The 16,175-nt window shown below is 41.0% G+C and overlaps 1 protein-coding gene across 9 annotated transcripts in view; it reads right to left on the bottom strand.

Moving 5' to 3' along the window:
- Window positions 1-3,554: 3,554 nt before the first annotated feature.
- The window catches only part of FKBP5 (FKBP prolyl isomerase 5), a 73,243-nt gene continuing 60,622 nt past the window's right edge, over window positions 3,555-16,175 (bottom strand). For all 9 annotated transcript variants that reach the window (XM_078392757.1, XM_072997455.2, XM_020795090.3 and 6 more), the window contains 4 exons: window positions 15,163-15,246; window positions 13,381-13,566; window positions 11,894-12,133; window positions 3,555-10,542 (listed from right to left, as the gene is read on the bottom strand). In XM_078392757.1, coding sequence (XP_078248883.1) covers window positions 10,438-10,542; window positions 11,894-12,133; window positions 13,381-13,566; window positions 15,163-15,246 — 615 coding nt within the window. In that variant the 3' untranslated portion in view covers window positions 3,555-10,437. The remainder of the gene's footprint in view (window positions 10,543-11,893; window positions 12,134-13,380; window positions 13,567-15,162; window positions 15,247-16,175) is intronic.

Here is a 16,175-nt window from a genome sequence, read left to right as displayed (position 1 = left end):
CCAAGGTATCATAAATGCGTCCGCTAGGGATGCTATGTCTATGCCGGCCCTCGAGCAGTATCTGAGGCACTTGGTATTGTGATGGGATGCAAAGAGGTCTATTGTTGGTTGGCCCCATCTGAAGCATATGTCTTGAAAAACTGTCTCACTTAAGGACCATTCGTGCATGCGGGTGGGTAATCTGCTGAGGCGATCTGCAAGGTAGTTGTCGTCCAATGAGATGTGGATTGCTTGAGGGAAAATGCGATGAATGCGGCACCATTCCCAAAACTTTATGGTTAGATGAAGAAGGGGTAGGGAGCGAGTTCCTCTCTGCTTGTTTACGTAATGCATAGCCGTCGTGTTCTCCGTTATGAGCTGAACTGCTCTTCCCTCGATACGTGGGAGGAAGGCTTGAAAGGCCTTCATGATGGCCAGCATTTCCAGTTCATTTATGTGGAGCATTTTTTTTCTCTCTTTGACCATAATCCGTGTATCCTGAGTTCTTGACAATGAGCCCCCCATCCTGAGGGGCTGGCGTCTGTTGTTATCTGTATCGAGAGGCAAGGTGGCTTGAATGGTCTGCCCATTGATAGATTGTGGACAGATGTCCACCAGGCTATTGGTCTGCCAGGAATGGCGGAACCCTCATCTTCTTCAACGGGCTGTCCGTCGAGGGGTCAAATTGAGATAGAAACCAGGATTGGAGCATCCTCAACTTTAGTCTGGCATGGAGGACCACTGACGTCATGGATGACATAAGACCAAGAAGGTGCTGTACATCGTGGGCAGTTACGAGCTTGTGAGGCTGGAACCGATGTACTGTACTGCCTTTTGGATCTTTAGGATTCTGTGGAAGGGCAAGAAAACTTCTGCTTGCAGTGTGCATCCAATTGCGCCCTGATGTAATCAACAAGTTGGGAAGGGTCCAGGTGGGACTTGTCCAATGTGTCGAGTGTGGTTTGGGTGGCTGTAATGGCGCCATGGTAGGATTGGGCCACCAGGAGCCAGTTGTCGATATATGGGAAGAGCTTCACCCCCTTGGTGCAGAGGTACGCCACCACGGGAGCCATACATTTTGTAAATGTTCTGGGAGCTGTTGAAAGCCCGAAAGGGAGAGTGGCAAATTGGTATGTTGTATCCTCGAAGCTGAATCTGAGGAACTTCTGATGAGACAGATGAATTGATATATGAAAATAGGTGTCTTTGAGATCGATGGTGACAAACCAATTCCCCTGGGATAGAAGAGAGAAAATTGAGTCAAGTGTCAGCATGCAGAACTTTTTATAAAGAACGTATTTGTTAAGGTCTCTGAGGTCCATGATGGGTCTGATGCCCCCATCCTTTTTAGGGACCGTGAAGTATATAGAGAAGAATTCCTCATCTAAGTCAGAAGGTGGAACCCTGACTTTAGCCCCCTTTCTGAGGAGGGAAGATATTTCCTCCTGCAAAAGTACTGAGAAAGGGGTGGGGCTGATGGAATTTGATGGAAGGATTTTTGAGAATTCTATCAAGTAGCCGTTTTGGATGATAGCCAGAACCCACCTATCAGTTGTAACCCTCCTCCTTTTTGGGAGGAATGGGGAGAGTCTCGTGGGGCTATTGAAAAAATTAGGAGAACTGCTTACCCCTGAGTTGGGACTTGTGAAAGGGTTGTCTGGAGCCTTGGAACTGTTGCTGCTTAAATTGCAGGGAGTTGGCTTGTGGCGGCTGATAAGCCCGCTCAGATGGCTATTGCTTAGTGTACCGAAAGGGCTGATACTGGTGCTGTTGTTGGTATGCAGGCCTCTTGTAAGAAGGCTTCTAGTACTTATACAGCTGGTAAGGTATGTACAACTTGGCCGTCTTTCTCATCTTGTGGATGTTTTCCATGATATCATTCATTTTTGAATTAAACAGCCCCACGGCGTCGAAGGGCAGGTCTTCAATCTTATTCTTAGTATCATCCACAATGTTAGCTGCCCTGAGCCAAGCAATGCCACCTGACAGCTACTGAAGCTAGCATGGCTTTAGAAGCGGTGTTGGCAGTGCGTTTCGCTGTGACCCTCTGTTGCTTGGCAAGCATATTGGCCTCTGTATAGACATTGGCAGCGCGTTTCGCCGTGACCCTCTGTTGCTTGGCGAGCATATTGGTCTCTGTATAGACATTCAGAGTTTCACCCTTTGATGGATCTTGTAGGGTTTGCAGAGTGGGGAGAACCCTGTCCCACAAGTGTTTCTGATAGGCGCCCATTGCTGCCTGGTAGTTAGAAATTCGGATCATAAGCGCCACTAAAGTTTTCTCCCCAAAGAGTCAATTTTCCAACCCTCTCTGTTGATGGGAGTCATAAAGGACCTGCTGCGGGACTTATACTTAGTGGCCTCGACCACAATGGAGTTGGGGATCAGATGTTTGACTAGAAAGTCCGCGTCCACCTCATGCATCTTATAACGGTGTTCGATTTTTTGTGACACTTGTAGTGAAAGAACTTAAAGAGTTTTCTGTCGCTAGAAAAAAAACAATATTGAATAGAAATCAAAATAAGAATACAAAAAAGGCAATAGCACTTTCCTTAATCACTCTGCTGTTCCTCACATCCTACCCTAACAGCGGAAAAAAAAGGAACTGAAAAGAAGGTTGAGGCGGAGCTCGTGTCCGGAAGGGGGAACTAAATTGTTTCTTTTTCCTAAGCTCTAGAATCTTCCGAACGTCCTGCGCAGGGGCAGTATAAACCCATTTGTGCGCATTCACAGAGGCCACTATGAAGAATGTAGGATTTACAATTACATTATGGAAATCTCAGACTGCAAACAGTACATAGCTTGGACTAAGTTCACTGAATTAAGCAGAACTTAGATTTGAGTAAAAATGAATGGCCCATGCTTCATATCAGTTAAACTCTACAAGGGTACCTCAGGGCAAATTAAACTGATTCATTAGATTGGTACCCAGGAGTGACTAACGCCTGGAGCTTGGGAACTGAATTAGATCCACTGATCTAATCAGGGCTGCACCACCTCCAGATTTGCAGCCATAATGGTTCTAAATTTTGGCAGCATCTGTGGCATTTTTCCATGGTTCAAGAGGTGGATGATGCATTCTCCTGGACCTCAAAGCTTTGTAACACAACACAGCAGATTGTCTCACTAGGTTCCTTCTTTGAATCAAGAAAAGTAGGTATGCTTTGGGCAGTAAAAGCATGGAATCAAGGTTGGGTCATGGGGCTGTAGAATGATTCCCAAACTTGGGTCCCTGGATGTTTTTGGACTAAAACTCCCAGAAGCCTTAATCACTAACTGTACTAGCCAGGACTTCTGGGAGCCACAGTCCAAGAACATCTGGGGACCCAAGGTAGGGAACCACTGCTATAAAAGGAACTTGCAACCCTTTTGGAGAGGAGAAATAGTCTGTTTCTATTTATGCTATTAGTAGCAGCCATGCCCTCAGCAGAGTGGCTTTGGCAGTACTGTACCAGGCAACACAGCAGATGGGCATAAAATAATCTTGTGCAATTCTCTATGGCCCATGGACTATGTTGCCCTATACCTGTTATGAGGGTTAGCAAGGGAAGTATAAAAAAACATGAACCATGATATGGTGGAAAAAAGTCAGATTTTATTTTTTTCATATTTTGACACAAGTAGGGGTTAAAAAGTTCCCCAAACACTGATAAATGTTTTACATAATTTTAACAGGTGTTTTGAGAAGGTCCCACCCTCTGAGAATATGCACATCACAACAGCACCCCTTAAAACAATCCACTTCTGTGTCACACCAGTGATGCACTATCTTAAGCAGCATTGAACTAGCCTACTCAGTGAAAGTGTTCCATTTAGTAAGAACTGCTCTCATTTTTATAATGTAAAAAAAATTACCTTTCACTCTGCAGAGTCATGACACATAATTTATTATTTTATTGTGCTGTTTTATTGAGAAGCATATGTTAATGCTGTCCAAACCAATTTAAATTCTGCAGGAAACATCTCCTTCACATAGCAAGACTGAGGCACTGAATACAGAAAAGTAACAGAACTGGCAATGCTGCCATAAAGGACTAATAATGTTTTGTGCTGTACTTGTACTACATTGGAACACAATTCTTCTACAGGATGCTCAATTAGAACATTGTTTTGAACTTTTTGACTTTTCAAAATACACATGTGTAAAGGCAGGTGAAAGTGGAAACCAGACATTACCTGTTCTACATGAGTCTGATGCCATTACAGTGCCAGTGTTTTTGTCTTTATTTTTCTTTTGTTTTTGCCTGATGTACTTTATGAGTGACTTCTGTTCTCTCATTGTTCTACACTGTAATCACAACTGGACATGCAGAATTCCCAGACTCCAAGGATCCCTCCAATTATGTATGTATGTACACACATATATACACACACAGAAAGAGGCATGTGAATTGAAGGCAGATACAGTATTTGTGAGTAGGTATAACAGGTTCTTCACAACAGCATAAGCCCAATTTTGCAACATACATAACAGACACATGAATCCGTGAATTAAATATTGCCTGTCGTCAGTCTTGCCCCCTTCTGATGCTTCAGGGAAAAGAATATTAAAAAGAAGAAGAAGAAAAGAAAAAAGAAAGAAAATATGGCAAACATGGAAACAGCCTTTCTTCCTTATCTTCTAAAAAACACAAACATTTAATACTAGTTGTAAAACTGTCTTGGAAACTGGTGTCTTTCTGCATGGACACATGCATGTTGATAAGTGTGCAGCATCACTCACCTAAACAATCAGCATACTCTGCAAATGGTTTCTTGCTTCAAATTTAATTACAGAACCACTTCTTCAGAGTTTAGTCAGAAGACGAAGAGCTATGTATGTACTGAATGTAATGGGGGCAACTACCACACTGCTTCCCTACTCTAAAACTGTGGTATGCCTTCATCCTCAAAACACATGAACACATACACCTTTCAGCATATGAACAGCTCCAGCTGAACCTCCCCCCTTCAGTTACGGAAAAGAGAAAACACCAATCATTTGTGGCAATAGACTTGTTTTGCCTCTAGCTGCATGGAAGAGAGAGGATTCAAATATCTGCCTGAGTATCAATATCTCAAAGCCAATTAGATGAAGAAGGAACATACTCAGGAAGCCTGTGGCTTCAGGAAAAATTTGAAACAAGAGGGAGATAAAACAGATTAAGAATTAACATCACCTTTATGGCTGTGACATCTGGGTTTCTGTTGCATTTGCAGCTGACTTCAAGGACATTTCAGAATATTATCACACCCCCACATCAGTTCCTTTATGTGCCGAGCGAGCTAGGCTAAAAGCAGCTTGTAAGAATACATTTGGTACCACTGTCCTTGCATCACTGGAGCAAGGTATTTTCCCCTGAAGATGATGGGGGTGCAGAGTCTGTGGCCCTGAGGTAGATGGTGGCCTGCTCTGCTTTTTTCTTTCTAAAGGGCAATAAAAACTCTCAGTTCCCTCTCTCTTTGAAGGCCACTTTATGTCATCTTCTCCTGAAAGAGACATTTTCAGATAAGAAAAAGTGCTTTAAAAGGTAGCGCATGAACAACCATGTTTTTGTTTCATTCTGGAATTGAGAACTAGTGTGTCCCAGTGAAGAAAGGCTGGATCAGAGATGTGGGAATACCCACAGATCCACTGTGCAGCCTTAGCAAATTTAATGTGAGGTAAATAATTAGTAGTACAAACACACAAGGACAATACCACAAATACAAACTTCCTGGCTTTTCAATACGTACACTGGGAGTGATACAGACTATTCACACAGCCATTCATGTTCTGATATATATATTTTAAACATCAGCTTTGTCATTTGCTATTTGCCTGTTCACACGGGACAAATACTCCAATGGTAGACAGTCCCTGCAGTAGTGCTGTACTTAAGCCAGAGGTATGCTATGGAGGCTAAATGTATAGCATTCTTTCATAACATTAAAGAGGTTAGTCCCTGTAGTCTAACAGGGAGTACGTGGAACCTGTGTCAGTTTCATGACTCTTTGCACAGAGCTACAGAGCACTAGTAGGGAATGTGTGGTGCTGCAGGTTTTAATGGACTAAAACTCTCATCAGTTGTAGACTAGACAGGCAGTGCTAAGGGGTATTAGTAGCTATAGTTCATTAACTAGAGGACAACACATTCCCCACCCTTGCTATGCAGGTTGCATGTAAGGGCTTCCATCTCTTTATCCTCCTCACCCAAGAGTTATGCAATATTTGTTACCCTTTGCCCTTTGTCCCAGCTGGGTAACAGGTAGGACCCATGGTTATCTAACAATGGGCTAGCTTTTAAGGCCAGTGACAATCCATGGGCCTCGAGACATGGACATCACAGTGAAGTGGCAAGTAGAAATATTTAATCAGGTTAAACTAGTTACTAATTCTGAATTAAGGCTTTCAGGAAAGTGATGATCCCATTTCATAAAATGTCTAGGTTTACATGATCTCAGAATAAACAGTTCTACAATCACCACCACCACCACAGTCCCAAGGGAGATATGTGAATCTGAGCATTTGGCATTCTCTGCAGTGAGGCATGTCAGGAATGGACACTGAATTCTCTCAGTGAGACAATTCATTGTTAGTGGCAAGTGTGAAATTTAAAATCTGGCTTAATAAGGGACCATGGTTGGATTTTCAGTCCGTTGAAACAATGCAATTAGGTTTCATGTACACTTTTTTTGTTAAGCACAGAAGGTCAAAAGGCCACCTGACTTAGTAGGCCTCCACATGGGGGAACAAGGTAACACCAGTTGGTAAACAACCAATCTGCCCCATATATCATATCCAAACACGTTAAGTAATTATATGCTGATCAACAGGATAATGAAGCAATAATATGGGCAAATGCCTTCCTGTGACGGTACCATAGATTTCTGTGTCTAAGATTCAGGGACAGTTGCGACATCCAGGGACAATTTACAAGAACTAGAGAGGGAATAAAGAAAATGTAATTTAGGATCAGCCATGTTTTGGCACACTGAGAAGATATTTCAGCAAGTGGACCACTATTGATTCTTCTTCATTCTTTAAATGGGAGAGTTTGACAGCTGTCTTTGGAGTAGCTTACTGACAACTAGACATGGGATTCCATGGGTAGTATAGGATAATTAGTACATACTAGCACTAAGCAGTTAACAATACAGTAGCACACAGTTTTTTTCTTTTTGAAACAAAAGAAATCTACCACTTCAGTGCTTAAAAAGCCTCACACACCAAGGGGGCTTAGTGGTCAAGCTAAGATGTTTCACCTTCCTCTTACAACAGTAAACTCAGCAAAACCAAATCCGGGTAAGAAGACATGTGGAGTATCACAAACATTAGGGAACAATTACAAAAGGTTCTAGTCAGCATGGAATAGAATTTCCGAAAAAGCCAGTTTAGTTTAGAGCAAACAATTGAATGGCTGTGTTCAACAACAAAATGAGTATGACTTTTTACTGAGGTAGATGCAGTTATCTTGATGTTCTAACAGACATAAAACTAAAAGCAGCTACAAATGTATGGGACTGCAAAACAGGAAGTTGCTTAAATATCCACCTGTGTAGGTTCAAGTTTCCAACCACAACAGCCACACAATACTAAACTATCAGGCATCTCAACTATATTCTATGATCAGTGTGCAATGTGATGGAAAATTAGAGTAACTGAGCAAATGTAAAGGGAGATGGGGAAGGATTCAGACAGGACAACAACTGCTTGTGGGAACTGTGGAATGCTTACCCCATGACACAACCACAAGATGCCAGAATAAACAAGAAAACAAGTTATGCTGAATACTAGTGCAGATGGACAGGCTAAATCTTTACTTAGTTCCAGATACAGGCTTTAAGAACTTCATATGGATTATAAAATGAGATGTCCTACAAGACTTGGAATATACAGGATATATGCAGGACTTTTAGAGAATAGCTAAGTTGCATCTTACTGATCGTTTCCCACTTGGGAGAGGGCTTCAGATGCCAAAGACTTGTCTACTGAAGACAAACACTTTTTTCTGCAGCTGAAAAAGGGAACGTGGTCATAGTGAAACTCAAGCCCCAGCAAACAGCATTACAGATCATTGGTATTGTCATCTTAAAAATCATACTGGGAGCCCTTGAAAATCCTTTGTCCAGAGGGGACTGACATTAAATCACACCCATGTACAAGCAACATGATGACAATGTTCTTTTAAGCAAAATAGAAGCCTGGATTAAATACACAAATAGGAACGGTTAGTACTTCTCCTGAATCTTTTCTTCATTTGAAGTCAGTGTTATTATAGTACACTGGGGGGCACAATGTTCTTCTTTTACTGTCTTAGATTTAAATTAAAGACAGATTTTACTTTCTCTCTAGTTTATTGTAGATGTGTTTCAGTTGTTCACATAATTCATGCACCCTATGCTCTCAATAATGCAGAGAATACAAATGAAGATGATTACTTGCAATTTGAATGACACCTCCCTATTTGTCATCAGGTTCATGAAAGTAATATTTGACACAGAAGTGCTGTACAATTGGCCATGCAGCAGAATAAGGATTCTTCACATGTCCAAATTTCTGTTTGGTGGAAACACAGATTCTAGACTTTCTGCAGCTGAAAGGGGCGTGAAAAGGAGAGGCATTATCATAGTGACACTGAAACCCTAACTAGCACTACAAATTATCATTTTGCAGTAGCTTTTCTGTGCTTGTTGTGATGATCCACAAGTGAATAGTGGAGTGGAAAGGAGGGATAGAGCTATGCTGTCAGCAGGGGCAGAAGTAGAATAAAAGAAAATATATTTTAAAAAAGAAGGAAACAAATACTAAAAGCTGTTATTTGTTAATTCCCCTTTGGATACTAGAGTAACAATTAAATTGGTTTTAAAAATAGCAGTGTTGACCATTTGATATATAGCAAAGCAAAAATGCCCCAGGATGTAATGGAGTATAGCTGTATACGCTATGAATATGTCTTCCATCACAGATAAGTAAACATATAAACCCAAACCTAGTGAAAATTAGGCATATAAATCCCATTAAAATCAGTAGAACAAGTTCATCCCAATTTCAATGTGACTTAAGTAGAACTGCCTTTTTCTCTAGGAGTAGGTACATAATTTATTTCAGTACTGTTGTGGGTTCTGAGATGTGATGCAGACTAATATGACTCATCTGTACTGAAGGCCAGTGCTTTAACCAGAAAACATATTTTAAAATCCTCTGAAAAATTCAGAATAGATCCTCCTTGCTTCACAAAGCAACTAAATACAAGATGGCAACATAGCTTCAGAGGTAAACTGCAAACATGAATATGAGATATTAATCATAAAATAAGCAAGGAATTTTAAAGCCAAATTATATGTATAGTTTTGAAGTAAGTTATTTTCGTTTTGTGGGAAAACCCATAGGTGGATGGCTACTAGGGTTAATTGTAATAATTTTATGAAGGGGAATGTGATTTTTGCAAAAAATATTCTGGTCACTTACTATATTATAATGTATTACTGTATTATAATCTCAATAAAGACATCCCAAAAGACTTTAGAAAGGACTAAACAAGGCCATCAGCATGTATTTATCCAGTTCAGCAAGACAAATGCATAAAAGGAGACAAGCTGGTGTATTTGAGCAACCTGATGACCTTACTTAACTGGGAAACTGAGAAGAAGGTACCTGAGTTCTATGTACCCCTTTCACCCTAACTGTTGCAGATTATCAGCTATGCTTGACACCAATAGTTTTTTTTAGGCCTGTGGAGATGGGGAGATAAAAGATGCTCACACAGAGAAGCTGGCAGTCATAATTCTTGTGTGCTCAAACATCACTGGATCAGGGACTTTGCCAGCAAACAATAATTTCAGAAGAATAATATGATTTGGACTACTCAACTCCCTGAGAAACCAGATTGTGCTACAGAAAAAGAAAGTAAAATGCAAACATAAGATAGAGAGAACACCATCCCAGGAGTCTGGCTTTCAATTCCATAAAACTGCTTTTCACTTGCTTCTAAGTAGTGCTAGAGTGATGCCTTGAGGTGGTAGCACTTGAGTCATCTTCTTTTTTTCTCCTTTTCTTTTTTAAAAATACAGACAACATACAGCCCATGTGGTGCTACTACAGTACAATCAAATGCAATGCCAAAACTTTACAGCTGACAGCTCCTATATGCTAACTCATTTTAAAGAACCCTTTAAATTGATGCAAACTGAAATGAATTCTATTTGAGCCATCTCATTAAAAATCTTCTATAGTCAAGAACCATTGTGTATTTTTTTAACCATTTGTTCCACTTGAGGTGGTCCCATACTGTCCTTCTGCTCATATTTCACTGCTGAGCATGCTCACTGCAGTGGCAATGATTTTATAGTTTCTTGTGAAGCTGCTGGATAGGCTTTTTGCTCTCACAATAATGCCTACTGCAACAAGCTTTACAATGAACACTGCTGAATTCTGAGTTCATCAGAAACCTTTTCAAGCAAAGGCTGAATTCAGGAGGACTGCCTTTTTGCTGTGAGTCATACGTGACCCTCTGATTCTTTGCCTTCAGCCATTGTCTTCTTAAGACCCATTTCAGATGATGTCTTTTCTTCCTTCTCTTCTGTGGTTTTACCAGCCTCTTCCTGTAACCAACAGTGAACAACTCATATAGTGATTATTGGAGACACATAGGCAAAGGTTCATAAAACATTAATTTAGAGATTCTCAGATCCTGAAGTCGAAAAAGGATAACAAAAAGGAAATTACTTGCTTTCAATATTTTGGAAGTTCCATTCCATACTTGCTGGAAGCAAAGTTGGGTACGTGAGACTCAAACGGAAAATGAAAGTTACCTGAAACTAATTCACACAACTCCTGAACTTTCTATTTCAATGTAGAAAGGGGCTGGAAGGACATGAGATACATCTGTATATTCCACCTTTTAAAAATATGAGGAATTGTGATAGGAGCAGTAGCTATACCTTCAATGCATTTTAGATTTCATCTGAAGTAGTTTCTTACATGTATAATTAAACAGATCTCCTGTAAAATAACCACCTCCACTGCTATAGGATGGGGTGGGTGGGGGCATGCATTTTATCACTGCTCTTGCCTAATAGTTGCAAGGGCTTTAGTACCATTAAAAGATTAAGTCACAAAATGAATGCAACTGAGGCATCTTTATCTACGCTGTCCTTCAGAGGCCGACACCTGCACAAAACTCCCATTGCTGTGGCACATGTAGCTGTAAGCACCCAGCTTGTTTTACCTCAGTGTTGTTGATGGTGAGATATTCTCATTTCTATACCTGGTTCATCTATACATGCTCAAGGATCCTTTACTGGTATTGGAGCCATATTTAAAGACAACCTAAAATTACTTTAAGAATTTCTACCATGTGATTCTTGACATAAAGGAGAGAGTTTATTACATGATTGAATTCCCCCTCCATCCCCCTCTGTAGTGGGATGGGATGCTAGAACTTGTGTCCTCATGATCCACCCTCTTTTACATGCTACTAAGAGGATTCTGAGTAGCATGGGTGCTCACTGGAAGGACAGATCCTGAAGCTGAGGCTCCAATACTTTGGCCATCTCATGAGAAGAGAGGACTCCCTGGAAAAGACCTTAAGGTTGGGAAAGTGTGAAGGCAAGAGGAGAAGGGGACGACAGAGGATGAGATGATTGGACAGTGTCATCGAAGCAACCAAGATGAATTTGACCCAACTCCGGGAGGCAGTGGAAGATAGGAGGGCCTGGCGTGCTCTGGTCCATGGGGTCACGAAGAGTCGGACACGACTAAATGACTAAACGAAACGAAAGCCAAACCTCATCCCCTGGAGAAGCTTGAGAAGTTCCCATCTACCACCTCAAGGTAAGGATTTCATAACACTTTGCTAATATTTCTGTGCAATTTCCTATAAAAGTTCCCAGTGTTTCGGTACAGCTAAGCTTGACAATGGCTGGAAGGTGGCCATATTGGCAAGGTACAAACCTTTGCATCCCTTTCTGCAAACTTCTTGAACATGTTGGCATATATCTTTCGGTCACGCTCATTGTGTTCCTTTGTTTTCTTCTGGCACACGGTGATTTGTGACTTGGCTGCCTTGTTTTGTGGATTCACTTCCAGGACTCTTTGAAAGTCACATTTTGCCAATTCAAATTCATTCATAAGCAGTCGTGCTTCCCCTCTTCTGTACAAACCTTTTTCATTGGTCTGGTCCAAGGCTAGTGCCTGCAAACATACATTCCTACATTTAACACAACTTGGATGAAGCCACATAGTGGGACAAATAAACTAGAATTCACAGGATTAAGTCAAAGGTGGGCTATGTGTGGCCCTTCTGGTGTTATAAGATTACAATTCCCATCACCTTTCAATTAGCTATGCTGGCTAGGACTAAGCTGGCAAATTGCTTGTAAAAGGACCTGGATTAGTTGGAACCTGGTCGGAGTTCTGCCTGCCTGTTTCTACAATGAAGAAGAGAAGGTATCAAGTGGCAGAGAGAGGAGAGGAATCTCATATTTTTGCATTTTGGCCTGAGGTTTTTTGGGGGGGCTTGCCTCCCCCCCGCTTTCCTTATTTTTTTGCAGAGGGCTCTCTCTCTCTGATTTATTTTGCTATTCTATTTCCCCCTATTTGTGTGTGTGTGCTTTCCTTGTTTGATTAATTTTTAAAAATTATGATCTGGTTAATTTATTGTGCGTGTATTCTGTTAAAGGTGTATATTTTTGTGGGACCTTGGTGGGGACTGTTTTGATTGCTGGTGGTAATTCTTGGTTGTAGTGTTTCATGCTTTTTGAGGAGACTAATTCTCTGTTGCTTTTCCTCTGATTTATTTATTTATTTATTTGGGTTTATCTTTATCTTTATTTATCTTTCAGGTTCTTTTGGCCTTCTTGGAGTAGCACCAGAAAATTCAAATGGGAAAAAAAGAAATGAAGAGACCTGAGAGAGGCGGTCCCTTTCATGGTAAATGAATCGAGTGCTGCATGAATATAAAAAGGCATCCTACCCCAACCTGCAACAAAACAAAACCAAAAGAAATGAGACAAGTTTCACTGGGAAACTATCTACTAAGGATGTCAATAGGAGGGGGAAATTTTCAATAATTAAAGAGTTTCTGCTTCAGTCTCACAGTTCTTCCAATTCATGTATAATCAGTCTCATTTGGTGCGAGTGGTGGGAGCTTCAGGATGGAAGGAGGAACTTTCTAATTACTGAAAATTATCCCCTGTCTGTGATGCCATTACTATTTTGCAGATATAAGTTATGCAACATGATTTGGGCCAATTTGTCTGAACTGACAGGATATTGTTTGCAATTTTTTAAAGAAAGAAATCAGTGACATTTCCCCTTTGCCCTTCAGGAGGACTATGTGCAGTAGTATCCCCTACCGATATTCTAGCACTCTTATCTCAATTTTCTGCCAACCAGTATCAGTGGCCTTCAAAACTTCACACAGTCAGATTTGTGTTTACCTTGTTGCAGTACTCAATAACTTTAGCATACTCTCGCATTTTCAGGTAGCACATGGCAAGATTGAGGAAGGCTGCAAGCAACAAGGATTCTGAAGATTTGGATTCCTTTTCTGATAAGCCATATTCCATTTCCAACCAGGATACAATCTTCCCATACTGAATCACTGCCTGTGGATACTTGCTTTCCTAAAAATGAAATAGAGAAAATCAGGCTATGAATAATGTTTTACAAAGCTTGAAGATGACAACGATGACAACAACGTTTTTGAAGTTTATTACATTTTAAATAGTCAACAGTATAATAAAGAAGAAGAGCTTTAGAAGTCAAACCTAGAGCATGAATGGGACTCAGAAGAACCAGTGTATTGTTTTGAGTGCCAGATTGGAACCTGAGGAATATGGGTTAATGTCCCTACTTGACCATGACACTCAATGAGTAACCTATCACCAGTCACAGCCTCTTAGTCTGACTCAAAAAGCAAAGTTTGCTGCTTATGTACCACCTCATAACACTTAAATCCGTTTTGGGGTAGTTTACAATTTACTTATCCAGGCTATACATTGCCCAATCCCTTCCCCCTGTGAGCTCAATTTACTCCTCTTGGAAGGATGGAAGGCTGAATCAACCTGGTGATATGTACTTGAGCCCAGGATTGATTGCAGGTCGTGAGCAGAGTCTTCACTGCATCTGGAAGTTGAGTCATGGCAACTGGGCTTCTTTCTTGTTAGGTTGAAATGTTTCACTACTCATCCAAGTAGCTTCTTCAGTCTGACAAGAGTTCGTAGGAGATCCCTTATATATCCTCCACATTGGTTTCACTTCCTCTTGGTCTGGGTAGGCTTGTTAGATGGACAAAGGACTGTGGGTGACGAATAATCCCACTGCTGCAGTCCTTCTCCACCCATTGTCATGGGTTGTTAACAATGGTATTTCTGGTGTCTGTGGTCCTAATCTTTCTAGGGACAGATGTACTCGTTTTGACCAAGAAGATAGGTGGTTTTAGAGAGGGGTCAGGGAGGCCATACATGTGCAAATATAAAATCCCTCACTCAACAGGGGTGGAGGCCTTAGATACAATCGGTCTGCTATTTATCATGCTGCCCTTTTATCCATCCCCAGAAAGATTAGGACCACACACACCAGAAATACAACTTTGTCCTTCTAACAAGCCTATTCAGACCAGGGGGAAGTGAAACCAACGTGGAGGATATATCAGGGGTCTCCTACCAATTCTCCTCAGACTGGATGACTGAGAATCTTCACAGATACAGTCTTCAGTGCAGTACTGCAGTTTAACCACTGCACCATGAGGCTTAATATTACAATTCAATCACTAGGCACGAGGCTCACAAGACTGTGGTAAGGGTAAAGTGGAGAAGAGTCATGTATTGCATCTTGGCCTCACAGAAGAAAAGATGGGATAGAAACAGAATTAATAACTAAAAAATAAGTGTGAAGTTCAAGACATAATGTAACAATATCACTAGAAAGCAATATTAACAAATGGCTTTGGTGTTGCCACATTTGCTATTTTTCTAGAAAAAGCCATTCAGAATACCTCCAAACCAACCCTCACTAAATTCCTGTCCTGCTACCTCATTTCCAGCTGATGGCCAAATCAAAGTTTAGAAAGCCAGGTTAAACAGGAAGCTGAAGCAGGAAAAAGCAGCATTAGGGTGGCGTAGCACCATTGAAATGTTCAGCAAATTAAACTGCAGATACTTATCAGGGGAAAAAATCATTTGTTGATGTTTAACACCTGTAAACAGGTTGACACAGACCTTGAAATATACAGTCCCCTTCTCTTTGACAATGGCAGCTTGTTCAAGTTTCTCTTTGGTGTCCATCTCCCAGGATTCTTTGGCCTATAAGCAAACATTTTAGCAACAATCTGATACTAATAAAAAGAACAATGCAAACAATCAGCGCACCTTTTTTTTTTTTTTTGAAATTGTATTTGTACCCTGAAGTATAGTCATTTGTACAGTACCCTCCTATTTTGGATGTCACCACTGTTTGGCACCAATGGGCAGCGACATTTCTCATTGTAATGACAGAGTGAGTAGCAAGCAATTGAGATCATTATTAGAGAAGGGGGTATTTGTATTCATTTATAAATATCTCCCCACAGGTACAAATAACAAGGGTCTGGCCCCCTGGGGCCAGACCAACCTTTCACAATTATGTTGCTGCTGTGAGTTCTGCGGAGCCTTCCTATCTCTCCGTTGGTCACAATGATTAGCCACTCTGAGACCTGGCAGAGAGGCTCGTCATCTTGCCTTCTGCCAGGACTGGCTAATCTATCGCGAGCAACGAAGCGATAAGGCTCTGTAGAGCTCACAGCAGCGGTGAACCCATGAGTCGTCAGTCTGCTCCCAGGGGCCCAGACCCTCGTTATCTACACCTGTGAAGGGGATATTCATAATTGTATACAAATAAGAATACCCCCATCTCTAATCATTATTTTACATTAAAGACACTTTGTGGAGCTGCACTGCTGCTGAAATTAAGCCAGAATAAAACTTAGAATAAACAAAGATCAATGGCACTGAAATTAGGTTTCGGAATCACAATCTGGTTCCAGTTCTGCTTAAACCATCTAGGAAAACAGAGATCTCAAAAAGAATGAGAGTCCTGAAAGGGATCTTTTAATAGTCTCTTTGAAAACTGAAAGGGCTGAGATGAATTACCAAAGCATTCTTCCTGAAAACTTTTCCCATTGTAAGCTAGTTGCAAAGCTACTACCTTATGTACATCTTGTTCTTTCACTGTACTGTACCATACAGAGATGGGC

Source organism: Pogona vitticeps, chromosome 4 (genome assembly GCF_051106095.1).
Source record: "Pogona vitticeps strain Pit_001003342236 chromosome 4, PviZW2.1, whole genome shotgun sequence".
Lineage (NCBI taxonomy): Eukaryota > Metazoa > Chordata > Lepidosauria > Squamata > Agamidae > Pogona > Pogona vitticeps.
Note: the sequence above shows the minus strand (reverse complement) of the source record. Positions and strands in the feature narration are given on the sequence as shown.